Raw genomic sequence first — 15,914 nt, 5'->3', positions numbered from 1 at the left:
TCAAGATCATCACAACTACTCATGAGCATCGGGGCTTCCTTGCCAAGATTGCACACAAGCTAGTTAGATCTCTATAACCGAGATCCATATTATCTGGTAAGAGGCTGTATTTTTTTTTAAAGGAGCATGTTTGGATCACTGGAGCACAATTTTAAAGTGGAAGTTTTTTGAGCCATAAGCACTTTATTTTGGCATCTCATGGACTTTTTTCATATACATATATATCACCAGAAGTAACATATGGACTTTGATTGTGATGCACTGTCATTATAAGCATATCACAATTTTTTTTATATTTACCAATTCATTTTTCACTTTTTGGAGTCACACTGGTGTTTTCACCAATTTCAATTTATAATTTAAAGGAATAGTGCATTTAGTTACACATTTTTTTAGCAATCTATTATTTAGATTTTTGGGTTGCCGCCATTCATCACATTTATTGGCCAAGTGCATAAACCTTTTCTTTTTAATCTCATGGCATGTACCAGGCATTAGGATGGACATATGTAAGCTGCCATTACATAGAGGATCCAAGCAATGATCAGTTTATAATTTTAATGGTAGGGTTATTTTATCAGTGTGAGACAGAATAACAACAAAAATATTCAGAAAAACGCATTTCAAAGAAATTATAAATTGATTTGCATTTTAATGAGTGAAATAAATATTTAATCCCCTATCAAGCAGCAAGATTTCTGGCTCCCAGGTGTCTTCTATATAGGTAACAGGCTGAGATTAGGAGCACTCCCTTAAAGGGAGTGCTCCTAATCTCAGCTTGTTACCTGTATAAAAGACACCTGTCCACAGAAGCAAGCAATCAATCATATTAGAATCCCTCCACCATTGCCAAGAACAAAGAGCTGTCCAAGGATGTTATGGACCATATTGTAGACCTACACAAGGCTGGAATGGGCTACAAGACCATTTCCAAGCAGCTTGGTGGGAGGGAGACAACAGTTGGGGAGATTATTCGCAAATGGAAGAAAGACAAAATAACTGTCCATCTGCCTCAGTCTGGGGCTCCATGCAAGATCTCACCTAGTGGAGTTTCCATGTTCGTGAGAATGATGAGCAATCAGTCCAGAAGTACACAGAGAATATTCTCAATGATCATAAGGCAGCTGGGACCATAGTCACCAAGAAAACAATTGGTAACACACGATGCTGTTAAGGACTGAAATCCTGCAGCGCGCACAAGGTCCTCCTGCTCAAGAAAGCACATGTACAGGCCCGTCTGAAGTTTGCTAATGAACATCTGAATGATTCAGAGGAGAACTGGGTGCAAGTGTTGTGGTCAGATGAGACCAAAATCAAGCTCTTTGGCATCAACTCACTGTGTTTGGAGGAGGAGGAATGCTGTGTATGACTCCAAGAACACCATCCTCACCGTCAAATATGGAGGTGGAGTTAATGCTTTGGGGGTCTTTCTCTGCTAAGGGGACAGGACGACTTCACCGCATCAAAGGGACGATAGGTGGGGCCATGTATGATCAAATCTTGGGTGAGAACCTCCTTCCCTCAGCCAGGGCATTAAAAATGGGTCGTGGGTGGGTTATCCAGCATGACAATGATCCAAAAAACAAGGCCAAGGCAACAAAGGAGTGGCTCAAGAAAAAAGCACATCAAGGTCTTTGAGTGGCCTAGCCAGTCTCCAGACCTTATCATATAGAAAATATGCAGAGGGAGCTGAAGGTTCAAGGTACTAAGTCATGTTTTGCAAAGGGGTCATATACTTATTTCACTCATTAAAATGCAAATCAATTTACAACTTTTTTTTAAATGCATTTTTCCTGGATATTTTTGTTGTTATTCTGTCTCTTTCTGTTAAAATAAACCTACCATTAAAATTATAGACTGATCATTCAGGGGATCAAATACTTTTTTCCGTCACTGTATGTACATAGTGTGTTTATTCCCTCTGATTACATTGTGTTTTTACAGGTATAATTGTTTCTTCCTTTAACCCCCAAAACACACAGTAAAACTTCTAGCAAAATTTGCTTTTCTGTGAAGGTATAGTCATTCAACCGAAATGAGACTGTAAGCTCTGGGGAGGGGGTGATGTAAATGTAAATGGTTTGTTGTATTCGTACTTGTATTGTAGAATGTGCTCATAATATTCAGACAAAAAGTAGAAAATTGCAGTATAGATCATCATCATACAGTTAGGCTGGTTCATTTAAAGAGCAGGTAAGTGTAGCTCACTGTAGGTCACTTCAAATAACCAATCATATGAGAGAGAATTAAAAATATCGTTATTTTTACTTGCATGTGATTGGATGAGCACAACTTATGGACTAAACTAAGTGGATATTTACTTTGCAAAGTGAACATTTTAAACACTATTAGTAAACCAACTACTATTAGCCCTGTCCACACCCGAGGGAGCATTTTTATGCAATTGCCAAAGTGAGACAACAAATTTCATTATTCCCAATGGGGCCATTCCCACCTGAGTGTTGTGTCACTTATTGCGTGTCGTCTATAACTCAAAAAAATAACCTTTTTTGGTGAAATTGTGCATTGTTGGCCCCATAGACTTTAAGGGGAGTGCCTTAAAAATGCTTGAAAAAATGCATGTTTGCATTTTTTGGGAACTCCCGTTCACACGCAATTCTGCTCCTGCATTACAAGTCATGCATACAAACTGCATATGAATGCTAAAAAAGAAGCCTCTAAATTGCATGGCCGTGCTCAGGCTAAATAAGTGTGAAAGGGGACTTAAAGGGGTTGATTTATTAAAACTGAAGAGTGCAAAATCTGGTACAGCTCTGCATAGAAACCAATTAGCTATCAGTTTTTTTTTGTCAAAGCTTAATTGAACAAGCTGAAGTTAGAAACGGATTGGCTACCATCAGTGGCGTAACTAGAACCTTCAGGGCCCCGATGCAAGAAACCATGAAGGGCCCTCCTGAACCCCAGCCAGGGCCCTTCCCTCCGAGTCCGGCGGTGGAACTCCAGGGCGTTGTCACAGGTATGACCTTTGTGAGCCCTGTAGTTCCACCACTGGTATCAGCAGTTTTTTTTTTTTTTTTTTTTTTTACATTTTTAGGTGCCCCATTGGGGGACTGTCCCTAGGCAGGATGGGGTCCCTGTCCCCAGAAGAGATGAGGTCCTTTTCTCCAGGGCAGATGAAGTTACCGCCCCCAGGTGAGAAGGGGTCCCTGTCCCCAGGGGGATATGGAGGGGGTATGTAATAGTGTGTGCTAGATGCCTATGCTGCTGCCGGCCATATGTACAGGGGGCTGCATGGGCCCCCTGCATCACAGGGCCCGGTTGCGGTCGCGACTGCTGCACCCCCTATAGTTACGCCCCTGGCTACCATGTACAGCTGCACCAGATTTTGCACTCTCAAGTTTTAGTAAATCAACCCCAAAGGGTATGTTTAGCCAAAAATTGATGGAACGTGAGAGGAAATGTTTTTAATGGTTTCCCAGTAAGCAATAACATCTGATAGAGGTTCTAACTCTTCCCAACTCTATCCAAAACTTAGCTGTACTTGCACTTTAATAAATCTATAGTCATGACTGATAAAACACTGCAGGATAAAACAAAAAGACGTTGATCATGCCTTCTCAATAAAAAAGAAACATCATCACTTTGCATTCCTTAATAACAATGTTACTCTCTTGTTTTGAAAGGATACAGCGCAGTGGCTTTTGATGGAACGCCAAGTTATGGTCATACTCCATCTCACCATACGGCACAATTCCCCAACCACTCCTTCAAACATGAAGATCCCATTACCCAGCAATCCTCTCTCGGTAAGTCTTGCAGATATGTCATTCTCTATTGACATCCACCGAAAATTCTGCCAAGCCAAGCTATTGTTACTACTGAAATTCTAAACGGAGCTTGTAATTTAGTGGTAAATAATCTGGTCTTGATGATGGAGGGTAGGAAGAGGTCAACATAACTGTTCCTTCCCGATGATGAAGAGTTTAGTTTATGTAGCAGTATTGGGTGAAGATGTAATGTCTATAACTAAAGTAACCTTATGCCCCGTACACATAATTGGATTTTCCGACAACAAAACCCTGGATTTTTTTCCAAAGGATGTTGGCTCAAACTTGTCTTGCATACACACGGTCACACAAATGTTGTCGGAAATGTCGTACGTCAAGAACGTGGTGACATACAACACGTACGACGAGCCGAGAAAAATTAAGTTCAATAGCCAGTGCGGCTCTTCTGCTTGATTCCGAGCATGCATGGATTTTTGTGCATCGGAATTGTGTACACACGCTCGGAATTTCCAACAACAACTCTTGTTGTCGGAAAATTTGAGAACCTGCTCTGCAGAAATTCCAACAACAAATGTTCTATGGAGCATACACACGGTCGGACTTTCTGACAACAAGCTCACATCCAACATTTGTTGTCGGAAAATCCTATCGTGTGTACAGGGCATTTGCATGGCCCTGCCATTGTAGACTCCCTCAAGAGGTGGTTCTGGCCAGCTGTTTTAAAATGAAGGCCTGGATTCTTTCCTAAGGCTGGATTCACACCTATACATTTTTAGTGCTTTTTGCATTTTGCAGATTTGCACGACAGACCATTTACCATGGTTTCCTATGGAATACATTCTGTAGTGCAAATCTACAAAATGCAAAAAGCACAAAAAATGCATAGGTGTTAATCCAGCCTAAATGTACATATTATAACTGGATACTAACATTTATAGGTAACGTTAGTTCAGGGAATGTCCGATTGCCTTCTGTGGGATCAGGATTTTTTTTTCCCTTTACTGGACCAAATAAAATCATGCTATACTGTTTTTTTTTTTTTTCCCGTCCTCTGGATCAACTGTGTGTATAGGATAGTCACAGTGTATATGGAGGTCTTCAATTTGTTTGTGTTTTTTTTTCTCTGTGAGTTGAACTGGATGGACTTGTGTATTTTTTTCAACCAGACTAACTGTGTATGTAATTGTGTATGTATGTCACTGCTGTCAGATGACACAGCTACTTAAAACATGTAAACATATTTTTACAAGATTTTACAAATATGTACATCTCTTGAGTAATTATTGTTTGTTAAATCTGCATTTATGCACCCAGAAAATGTTACTAGGGACTTCTACCGTTTTCAGCCAAGGAAGTGGAAGTATTTTACATACATACTTGCAGATTCGTTGATAAATTAGCATAATAAATTGGATGATGCTGCTTTCAGTTTAATCAACCAATCATGTTTTTGGAAAAAATCTTGTTTTTTTTTCATTTCTATTTATTATTTTAATTTCTATTTATTATTTTCACTTTTTACTTTTTTCTCACGTGAATGTTTTTTTTTTTTCGTTAGTTTCCTTTGGAAAATGTTAGCTGTCTATCTGTTCTGCTGTTATATTAGTTTCAACACTCTGGGGTTGATTTACTAAAGGCAAATAGACTGTGCACTTTGCAAAGTGCAATTGCTCGCTTGGTAAATGAGCAGAAACTCTGCTGACTTTCTTCATCCAATCATGTGCAAGCAAAAATGTTGCTTTTTTAATTTCCCTTGCATGTGATTGGGTACTTTTTGCAAAGTGAAGATTTACCTAATTTACTAAACTCTGGAGCAACTGCACATGGAGCGTGCAGCTGCACTTTGCAAAGTGCACAGTCTATTTTCCTTTGGTAAATCAACTGTTCTGGAACATGCATGTAGCCATTGAATTCAGAGAGAACTCTGAACTCCTGATCTGTATATTTGTTCCAGGTCTATGACTAACTATTAGGCCCAGTTTATGCTGATGTGATACGATTTTTTTGAGAGCGGTTATGTAGTGCAACTTGGATGCTACTTTAAAGTGGTTTGCATATCCTATGGAGCCAAAAATCGCACTGGAATAGCACCAAGGTAGTAATAGAACTTTTTCCAAAATTGAGTGTTGCATTCAAATGGGCACCTTTGAAAACAATGTGATGTCCATTCTCACGTGATTCTGTTGGACTCAAGTCGCATCTGAAATTGCACTAGTGAGAACAAAGTCTTAAAGCTGGTGGATCAACATGACAGTCAGACTACTAAAAAAAAAGAATGTTTAACTCCGATAGTCTAAAGCCATAGATGGATTGAAATTCCACCTGTTCAGCAGATAGTAGCCAAATTTCGATCCATGTATGGCTACCCCATTCAACAGAGCTCAATGGTTAGATAAACTTTTGATTTAGATCAAGTTTTTCAACAAAAATGTTGAAAAACTTTTCTCGATCAGAGACAACGATGTTAATTAGAGTCTCGCTGTCAGAAAGCAATGTACTTCGCTTGTGTTGATGGAGGAATCTGTTCATCTTCTTTTTTTTTTCCGATCAGGTTGATGATTGGAAAAAAAAAAAAAGTTACATATGGCCATCACACTAAGCAGCATAGATGGAGGAATTTTCATTGTTGGCCTTTGTAATGAAAATGCTGCAGCACCCAAGGCTGCCTGAACACTTATACAGTGAATGCATCTGATAGGATACATTCACTGTTCAGCTGACAATTCTCTGCCTGGTTTCTTCTAAGTTTGGCAAGCCAGTTTGTAGGTAGGTGAAGCTAGCTAGTCTGCCACTAGGTGCTCTGTGCCAGAATGGTGTCTGGTTGCAGCAGACAGCGTCATCAGTTTTTAGGCCCAGGGCCGGGACAAGGGGTGGGTGGGAGGGGAAACTGTGCTGGGCGCTACGGTTTACTACAGGGATGGCAGTGCCTTCCTTTTGTTACAAGGCTGGGCAGTTTGGCATATGTGCCCTGGGCACAGGGTGCCCTTGTCCCAGCACTGGCTAGTGATGTAGTGGATGAATCAGCATCCACATATAAGCCAGGTTGGGAGGAGCCCTAGGCAGTTGGGACATGGGAGCCAAACACCCCACACTAGTACAGACGTAACCACCTTGTGGAGGCCCTGGACAGGCCTGGAGGCCAGGGAAGAGTAGACCTGCACCAAGGAGAGTTGGCTGTAGACTTCCTGACCCTTATGGAGGTGGAGGCTAGGGCATGATGCAAAAGGCCTTTTCAGGCTAGGCCAAGAGTTCCCTGAGGGCTCCCGTAAGATGTGTACCTATGGAGGAGGTACCTACAGAGAACCCAGTCCTGTGAGTACTAATGACTCCAGGTGACAGGAGAGACTGTTTGAGGGAGATGGCTGCTCCAAGTGCTGCATACAGTATGCTTTCACATGTGACTGCTGCTGACCGTCCACTAAATGTGATTGACTATGAATATGTATGTTGATGTGATGTGACTGTTATGCCATTACCTGAGTACCATCAGTAATGTGCACCAACCCAATTCATATGTGGACATTCCTTCCTTGGGATATAAAGGACACTGGCTGGGAATGTCATGTGGAGGCCCCAGGAAGAGAGTAGGGCTCTAGATAGTTGAGGGATCAGGCTTAACCGGAGGTACAGTGTTCTAACAAAGACAGGAGAGGGGCAAGGACTTGTGCTCTTGGCACAATTATTAGCCAGTAGCAAAGCCCCTCCTACACGTTGGTGCCAACTTACGACTCAAATTGCAGCCGATTCTGCAGCAATTGATGGAAATTGAAGTCATGCATGGCCAGCTTTAGGGGTATGCTTATAAAGCAGTGAACATGGCATTCACTAAACATTCACTGATTCACTTCACTGCAGGTGAATATAAAGGATGCTGTGTTGAGAAAGACACTTAAAAGTGTATTTTTTTTAAAGCCATGAATGTAACATTCACTGCTTTATAAATATGCACCTTTAGGGCTCCATTCACAGCAATGCGTTTTTTCATTCTTTTTGCAGAAATGCAGGACATGTTTTTTAACATTCACATCAATGCATTTTTGTGCCTCTTCGTTTTTTCAAAGGGCCAGGGACTTTTTTTTTAAAAGCGAAATGATGCTTTCTTTGCTGGAGATGCTGCAAAAAAGCATTTAGTGCATTTTTAGCAAATTTATTTTGCCCAACAACAAATTGGGCAAAAAAAAGAAAGAAAAAAAGAATCACAAAATGCAAAACGCATAAAAAAACGCAAAAAATTGCGTGTTCGAAAACACGGAAAGCACAGCAAAATGCACTGTGGAAACGGTCATAGGCAAAATTCATAGGTGAGAATGAAGACTTAAGGGAAGTGAAAAAAATAATATAATAAAAAGAAAAAATGGAAATAATAAATAGAAATAAAAGAACAAGATTTAAAAAAAAAAAAAAAAAGGGGTTAAACCTTCACTTATACACCCACAAAATGTTACTAGGAACTTAAAGCAGAACTAAACCCTCCTACCGTTTTCAGCCAAGGAGGTGGAGGTATTTTATATACATACTTGTTGATTCGTTGATTTACTAAATTAGTGTATTTAATTGGAGGATGCTGCTTTCAGTTTAATCAACCAATTATATTTTTTTTAAAAATCTTGTTTTTTTTCATTTCTATTTATTATATTCATTTTTCATTATTATATTTTTTTTTTTCAGTCTCGGTGTTATAGAGCAGATTACATTTTCTGTCAATACAAAAAGCTTTGAGAGTTCCCATTGATTAGATGCAGACTGCACTGTCTGAATGCTGAGATCTCATTTATACTGGTCATGTATAGGGAAGTGCAGACCATAAATCAGCAACAAGCGGTGCAGTCCCCAGGCTGTGATCTGCTTGTGGAATGTATGTAGTAGACAGGAGGAGTAATGGATGTGGATGGTGAGTGATCACTGATGGTTTACTAACTACATATCATTTCCCTACAGGAGACCAGCAGTATTCTGTACCTCCACCAGTCTACGGCTGTCACACCCCTACTGACAGCTGTACCGGCAGCCAAGCCCTCCTACTGAGATCTCCATATAACAGGTATGTCCTACATAGCCATCACATGGGTTGATTAATCTGTAGTTCAGTTTAGCAGTTAGCACCTCTACCTGGTAGAAATTGGGTTGTTGGTTCAAATCCCAACCAAAACATTATCCCATGGGTATACATGTTCTTCCTATGCTTGTATAGGTTCTCTCCCAAACTTCACACACAAGCTTGTGGGTTTCTTGGCTTCTGCTTTAATTGGCCCTAGTATGTATAGGTATGAATGTGAGTTAGGGACCTTAGATTTGAGGGCAGAGACTGCTGTGAATGTACGATATGTACATTTATTGGCACTATATAAATACTCCTTTAAAACAAAATATAGGTTCTCTAAGGCGTTCACTGGAAAATAAAGTTGGTGTAGACTCTAACTAAATGTCATTTGGTTTGCTAAAGCACCACGTATTATGAATAATTATATATATATATATATATATATATATATATATATATATATATACATTCATTTGTATGTGGCTCTCATCAATTCTATGGGTCAGCTCTTTGGGTACCATGTCTGATGCGCTTAAATCATTAGTAAACAGCACCAACTGTTTTTAGTTTTTTAACCCTGCAAGGTAAAGGCACAATGTGGTAGTATACATTGCATACTAGCACATTATGAAATACTTACCTTAGAACGTAGCCCTCCAGCACCGCGCTGTCACTGCTAACATGCGCTTCCATCTTCACCCGGTCTTCCTTCTAGGTTCGCATCCTCTGGTCGTCTGATTACCTGCAATGACGTTATTCTCCCACATGCGCTTGGGAGTCACGGACCACGGCAGGGGGCTCTGAAGGGATGGCACTGGTATACTGTCCCTTCTGAGTGCATGCGCCGGTGACGTCACCAGCTGCATGCAGTGGGAATATCTCCTAAACCGTGCAGGTTTAGGATGTATTCACTGAACCTACGGGCAAACCTTATTATATTTACTTCCACTTTAAAGCGGAACTTCACCCAACAAGGCAAGTTCCACTTTTCTGTCTCCTACCCCCTCCTCTTCAACTTTTGGCACTTTATATTTTTATGGGGGGGAGGGGGGGGGGGGGTTGGGGTAGATATCTGATTTTGACAAGTACCTGCTCCCACTTTTGATCCCCTCTTTGCCCGCAGCCTTCTGGGACACGTCAAGGGTCTCAAAATGATAGCATGTGCAGTAGGAAGCTGGCTGCTACGCTGCAAGGAGTCACAGCTGACTTACCACACTAAACATGCTGGCAGTGTTGCCAATCTACCAGATTGAAATTTACTTACACAACACCCAAAATTTACTGGCACAGACAAGTTTTTACTGGCATTTCCAAAATTACAGATTTAAGTGCAAATTTCTGTATTTAGACTAAAAACAAGTACGAAATTAGCAATGTGATTTAAAGGGGTTGTAAAGGTTCAGTAAAAAAAAAAACAACAAAAAAAAAACAACAAAAAAAAAACAAACGTCATACTTACCTCCTCTGTGCAGTTGGTTTTGCACAGAGTGGCCCCGAACCTCCTCTTTTGGGGTCCCTCCATAATGCTTCTGGCTCCTCCTCTTCTCGAGTTTCCATCAGAGAAGCGCTCTTCTACGGGAAACCCACGCGGGCACGCTCCCGTGTCCTGCTGCTGTGTCTGTTGATATAGACAGCAGGACTCTGCCCCGCCCCCGCCCCCTGGAGCCCACGTCATTGGATTTGATTGACAGCAGCAGGAGCCAATGGCTGTGCTGCTATCAATCTATCCAATCAGGACATGAGACACTGGCCAGAGATGGTGTGCTCGTTCCCCGCCGCTGGAATTATGGGGCTCAGGTAAGTATAAGGGGGGCTCGGGGGAGCTGCTGCAGTAAAGAAGGTTTTTCATCTTAATGCATAGAATGCATTAACCTACCAGCAAAGACATGTTGGTAGGTTAATTATCTCCTATCTAAATTTGGAGAAGACCCATGCAAACAAAGGGGCTAAATGCAAACTTAATGCCGACATTATTGTGGCATTGGGGCAAAGCAGAAATGCTAAACACACCTTTGTCACATCTCTGTGCTGCTGAGCTGCTACACCTTTCTACATGTACCCCAACATTGGCGACATGTCATTTCTCAGTGCAGATTTCCTGTTGGTGACAACAGTGGACCATGCCTGCATTATGTGGGTTCAAAAGATCACCTGTAGTTTTCATCAGAAGCATGAGAACAATTTGGAGAAAGGGAGAGTGCTTTGTCATCTTGTAACAGGAAGTACCTAAAACAGGATCTTCATAGCAAGATCCAAGGGTATTATTTTAATAAAAGCTGCAGAAATAAAAAATATGGAAAAGTACTTCTGAAATACCTTTAAGCAGTGGCTAGACTACCAGCACTTGTGACCCGGCCCTAGCGTTCCTCCACTGTGGGGGGAGGCCCAAGGTAGCAGGAGGAAGGGGGCCCACTGTTCTATCGGGTTGAGGTCAGGACTCTGTACAGTACAGTCAAGTTCCTCCACCCCAAACTTGTTCATCTATGTCTTTAAAAAGGAAGTAAACCCTGATGAGTTTACTTCCTCTTTCATTCCCTGCAAAGGTAAAGCATAATGGACTACTATGCATCGCATAGTAGTCCATTATGTGTCACTTACCTGACATAGGAGCCAGCAAAGTCACCGCTGTCCCCTGTAGCCCGGCGCATCCATCTTCTCGGTGGGTCTCGCTGCTCCGCCGCTGTCATTCGGCGAAGCCCCGATGATGTCACTCCCACGCATGCGCATGGGAGCCGCCACTCGCGGCATATTGCCGTTGACCGCGGCGTGCTCAGTGCGCCTGCGCGCCGCTATCTACGGAGCATGCGCCATAGACAGCGGTGCCTGTCTTTCAGCAAGTATATCCTAAACCGTGTAGGTTTAGGAGATATTTCTTGGACCTACAGGTAAGCCTTAATCTAGGCTTACCTGTAGGTCAAAGTTGTTTGTACGGGTTTACAACCACTTTAAGGACCTTGCTTTGTGCATGTGTCTAAATCATTTGGTGGAGGGAGGATTATGGTGTGGGGTTGTTTTTCAGGGGTTGGGCTTGGTTCCTTAGTTCCAGTGAAGGGAACACTTGAGGCATCAGCATACCTAGACATTTTGGACAATTTCATGCTCCCAACTTTGTGGGAGCAGTTTGGGGATAGCCCCTTCCTGTTCCAACATGACTGCACAACATCGCACAAAGCAAGGTCCATAAAGACATGGACAAGTGAGCTTGGGGTCGAGGAACTTGACTGGCCTGCACAGACTCCTAACCTCAACCCAATAGAACATCTTTGGGATGAATTAGAGCTCAGACTGTGAGCCAGGCCTTCTTGTCCAACATCAGTGCCTGACCTCACAAATGCACTTTTGGATGAATAGACAAACATTCCCATAGACACAATCCTAAACCTTGTGGACAGCTTTCCCAGAATAGTTGAGTGTGTAAAGGCAGGCATCCCAATACTTCTGACAATATAGTGTATACTGTTCACTTTGCAAACTGCAGTTGCTACAGAGCTTAGTAAATGAGCAGAAGCTCTGCTGACTTCCATCATCCAATCATGTGCAAGCAAAATGCATTTTTTTTCCTTGCATGTGATTGGGTATTCTTTGCAAAGTGAAATTTTATCTCATTTACTAAACTCTGGAGCAACTGCACTTTGCACAGCCTTTAGTAAATCAACCCCTAAGTGTCCAGAAAAAAAACATCACCACAGTTCATGTGCCAAGGTAAACCTTCCACAGTATCAGAAATTGCCCACCATGGACTGCCACCAAACAGTGTCACCCCCCTGCCCAATCGGGTGTCTCCTCACCTGATGCGATGGACCCCTGATAGATGCAAAAAAGATCCAATAGAGTACTATTGCCAGTGACTTTTTAAACCCCTTTATGCCAACCATATGCAAAAATGCGGCCTTGGCTTGAAGGGGTTGTATCGGGGTAATGCCTGCAGCTACAGGACCAGGCAATGTTTTTCCAATCTTCTACTGTCCAATTTTGGCGAGCCTGTGCAAATTGAAGCCTCAGTTCCCTGTTCTTAGCTGACAGGAGTGGCACCTGCTGCTGCTGCTGTAGCTGATCTGCTTCAAGGTTCGATGTGTTGTGCTTTCAGAGATGGTATTCTGCATACCTTGGTTGTAACGAGTGGTTATTTGAGTTACTGTTGCCTTTCTATCATCTCGAACCAGCCTGCCCATTCTTCTCTGATCTCTGACATCACCAAGAGGAATGAAGAAAATTGAAAAGCTGTGCTGTGAATAGACCAGCTCTCTGCTTATCTGTCTCTACTTTCCCTCCCCAACACAAATTTCCAGCTGCTTTTATCTCCTGTGTCAGAGAACTTGTCAGAAGTTATCATGCTGATATAGAGGAACGGAGCAGCAGAAAGACAGAGGACTTTGGAGAGAAATAGGTAAACACTACAGATATACTGTATGTGGCCAAGTCAGATTTAATGAATAGATTTTACATCCACTTTAAATCCCCTTTCTTCCCCACTCTGACGCTCAGCTTGAACTTCAGCAAGGCGTCTTCACCATGTCTTGAGCATTGAGTTGCTGCCATGTGATTGGCTGATTAGCAATTTGTGTTACCAAGCAATTGAACAGGAGTACCTAATAAAGTGTCAGGTAAGTGTAGATATACTGTATAACAGTATAGATCTTGGTGGCGGGCTTCCATATAAAGCAACGATCCTTGAAGGGTCAGAAGAACCTTCAGCGAGGAACTCTGTAATTTATAGTTTCACCCTTAAAAAATCTACTATAAGATTTCCAGTTTTTCTTAGCAGCAACTGACAAGGCTTAGGGAAAGTCTGGGGCACACTTAAAGTATCATATTCCCTTTTCATAACATGTTTCGGCAGTGACTAGGAAATCATTTCTCAACTCTCGGTGAACTTGGATGCGGTCCTGTATCACCCTGATAAGGCCTGTCTGGAGACTGGTACACAAAGCCCTGTGCAGCCAATAGGGAACTATGAGTTGGATATGACACCACGTCCAGTAAATACTGCTCTGCCCCTTCCTGGCCAGAGGTCACCCCTTACACTTTCCCTGCTCTGTGATATATGACGTCAGGGGAGATGGTTAAGGCAAGCTGAGGTCAGGTCTGGTCAGTGTAACATGAAACTTAGTGTAACCTCTGGAAGACTCTCAGAAATTGGGATTAGTGGCTGAGTTTTCGGGAGAGACCTCCTGAGCGACCTCACTGTCCCGAATTGTTAAAAGTAGCACCAAAACAATATATTTCTCATCAATGATGCATTTCTTGCAGGAGCATGGCTCCCTTCACAAACACAGATGTTCCGGAAATAAGATGTCAAACAAATCCTGTATTTTGCTGTTTGAAATAGTTGTGAAACAAGACAGAGAAATTTTAAGAAAACAAGAATGGTGAACTGATCGCTGTCAAGCTATAAATATCAAAGCTGAACTATGGGACAAGCAAACATTGTCTAAGACCCCTTTCACACTGCGGGCGTTTTTCAGGCGCTACATAGGTAAAAATAGCGCCTGCATAGCGCCTGAAAAAAGCGGGTCCATTCACTCCACACTGGATCGGTGCGCTGGAAGGGCGTCACAAAAAGTCCTGAGAGCAGCGTCTTTGGAGCGGTGAAGGAGCGGTGAACTCACCACTACTCCACCGCTGCTCCCCATTGAAATCAATGGAGCAGCGCTGTGATACCACTGGCAAAACGCCGTTCAGGTGGCGTTTTGCGGGCAGATTTAAACCCTTTTTTTCTGCTAGCGGGGGGTTAGATACGCCCCACCAGCAGCCGAATAGCGCAGCTAAAATGACGGTAAAACGGAGCAAAGACGACGGTAAAGCAACGCTAAAAAGCGACGCTAAAAATAGCGCCGGTTCACCGCTGACTCCCTAGGTGGCTTGGTGTGAAAGGGGTCTAAATATAAGATATAATATATGAGTATTCTTCATTGAATCTAGGTGTGCTTTGTGTATTTCTTCCAGATCTGTGCAGTAATCAGTGCAAATCTTTGCCTCAGGAGCTTTATAGACTTTGCTTTTTGCACTGGTCCAAATCATTTGGCGTGGGGGGGGGCGGGATTATCAGCAGGTAGAAGAAATTTTGATGATCAGAAAAAATACATTCACCAATGGAAGAAGCCACAGACCAAGTGATAAAAGAGTTTATATTCAGTTATTGGTTTATAGTAAAAAAAACTGGCAATAGATTTTGGGTGTCAGAAAAAATCGCGCTTCATCTGGGTTACAAGAAAACACAATATAATATATATATAAGTATTGGGACGCCTGTCTTTACACACACATGAACTTTAATGGCATCCCAGCCTTAGTCCATAGGGTTCAATATTGAGTTGGCCCACTCTTTGCAGCTATAACAGCTTCAACTCTTCTGGGAAGGCTGTCCACAAGGTTTAGGAGTGTGTCTATGGGAATGTTTGAACATTCTTCCTGAAACACATTTGTGAGGTCAGGCACGGATGTTGAACAAGAAGGCCTGGCTCACAGTCTCCACTCTTAATATATACCAAAGGTGATCTATTGGGTTGCGGACTGTAAAGGCCAGTCAAGTTCCTCCACCCTAAACTTGCTCATCCATGTCTTTATGGACATTGCTTTGTGCACTGGTCCAAATCATTTGGTGGAGGGGAGATTAAGGTGTGGGGTAATTTTTCAGGGTTTGAGCTTGGCGCCTTAGTTCCAGTGAAGGGAATTCTTAAGGTATCAGCATAGCAAGACATTTTGGACAATTTCATGCTCTCAACTTTGCCCCTTCCTGTTCCAACATGACTGAGCACCAGTGCACAAACAAGGTCCACAAAGACATGGATGAGCGAGTTTGGTGGAGGAACTTGACTGGCCTTCACAGAGACCTCAACCTGATAGAACACCTTTGGGATGAATTAGAGCGGGGACTGTGAACCAGGCCTTCTCATCCACATCAGTGCATGACCTCACAAATGCGCTTCTGGGAGAATGGTCAAACATTCCCATAGTCACACTCCTAAACCTTGTGGACAGCCTTCCCAGAAGAGCTGAAGCTGATATAGCTGCAAAGGGTGGGCCAACTCAACATTGAACCCTATGGACTAAGACTGGAAAGGCCATTAATGTTCATGTGCATGTAAAGGCAGGCGTCCCAATACTTTTGGTAATATAGGGTA

General features: G+C 42.4%; 1 protein-coding gene across 3 annotated transcripts in view; it reads left to right on the top strand.

The window, feature by feature from the left end:
* WT1 (WT1 transcription factor) overlaps positions 1-15,914 on the top strand; it is a 101,522-nt gene that overhangs the window by 16,070 nt on the left and 69,538 nt on the right. For all 3 annotated transcript variants that reach the window (XM_077460895.1, XM_077460894.1, XM_077460893.1), the window contains exons 2-3: positions 3,645-3,767; positions 8,688-8,790. In XM_077460895.1, coding sequence (XP_077317021.1) covers positions 3,645-3,767; positions 8,688-8,790 — 226 coding nt within the window. The remainder of the gene's footprint in view (positions 1-3,644; positions 3,768-8,687; positions 8,791-15,914) is intronic.

The sequence above is a fragment of the Lithobates pipiens genome, unplaced genomic scaffold (assembly GCF_037356315.1).
Source record: "Lithobates pipiens isolate NorthernLeopardFrog02 unplaced genomic scaffold, aLitPip1_a1.2 Scaffold_10, whole genome shotgun sequence".
Classification (NCBI taxonomy): domain Eukaryota; kingdom Metazoa; phylum Chordata; class Amphibia; order Anura; family Ranidae; genus Lithobates; species Lithobates pipiens.
This window is presented reverse-complemented; position numbering and strand designations above follow the sequence as displayed.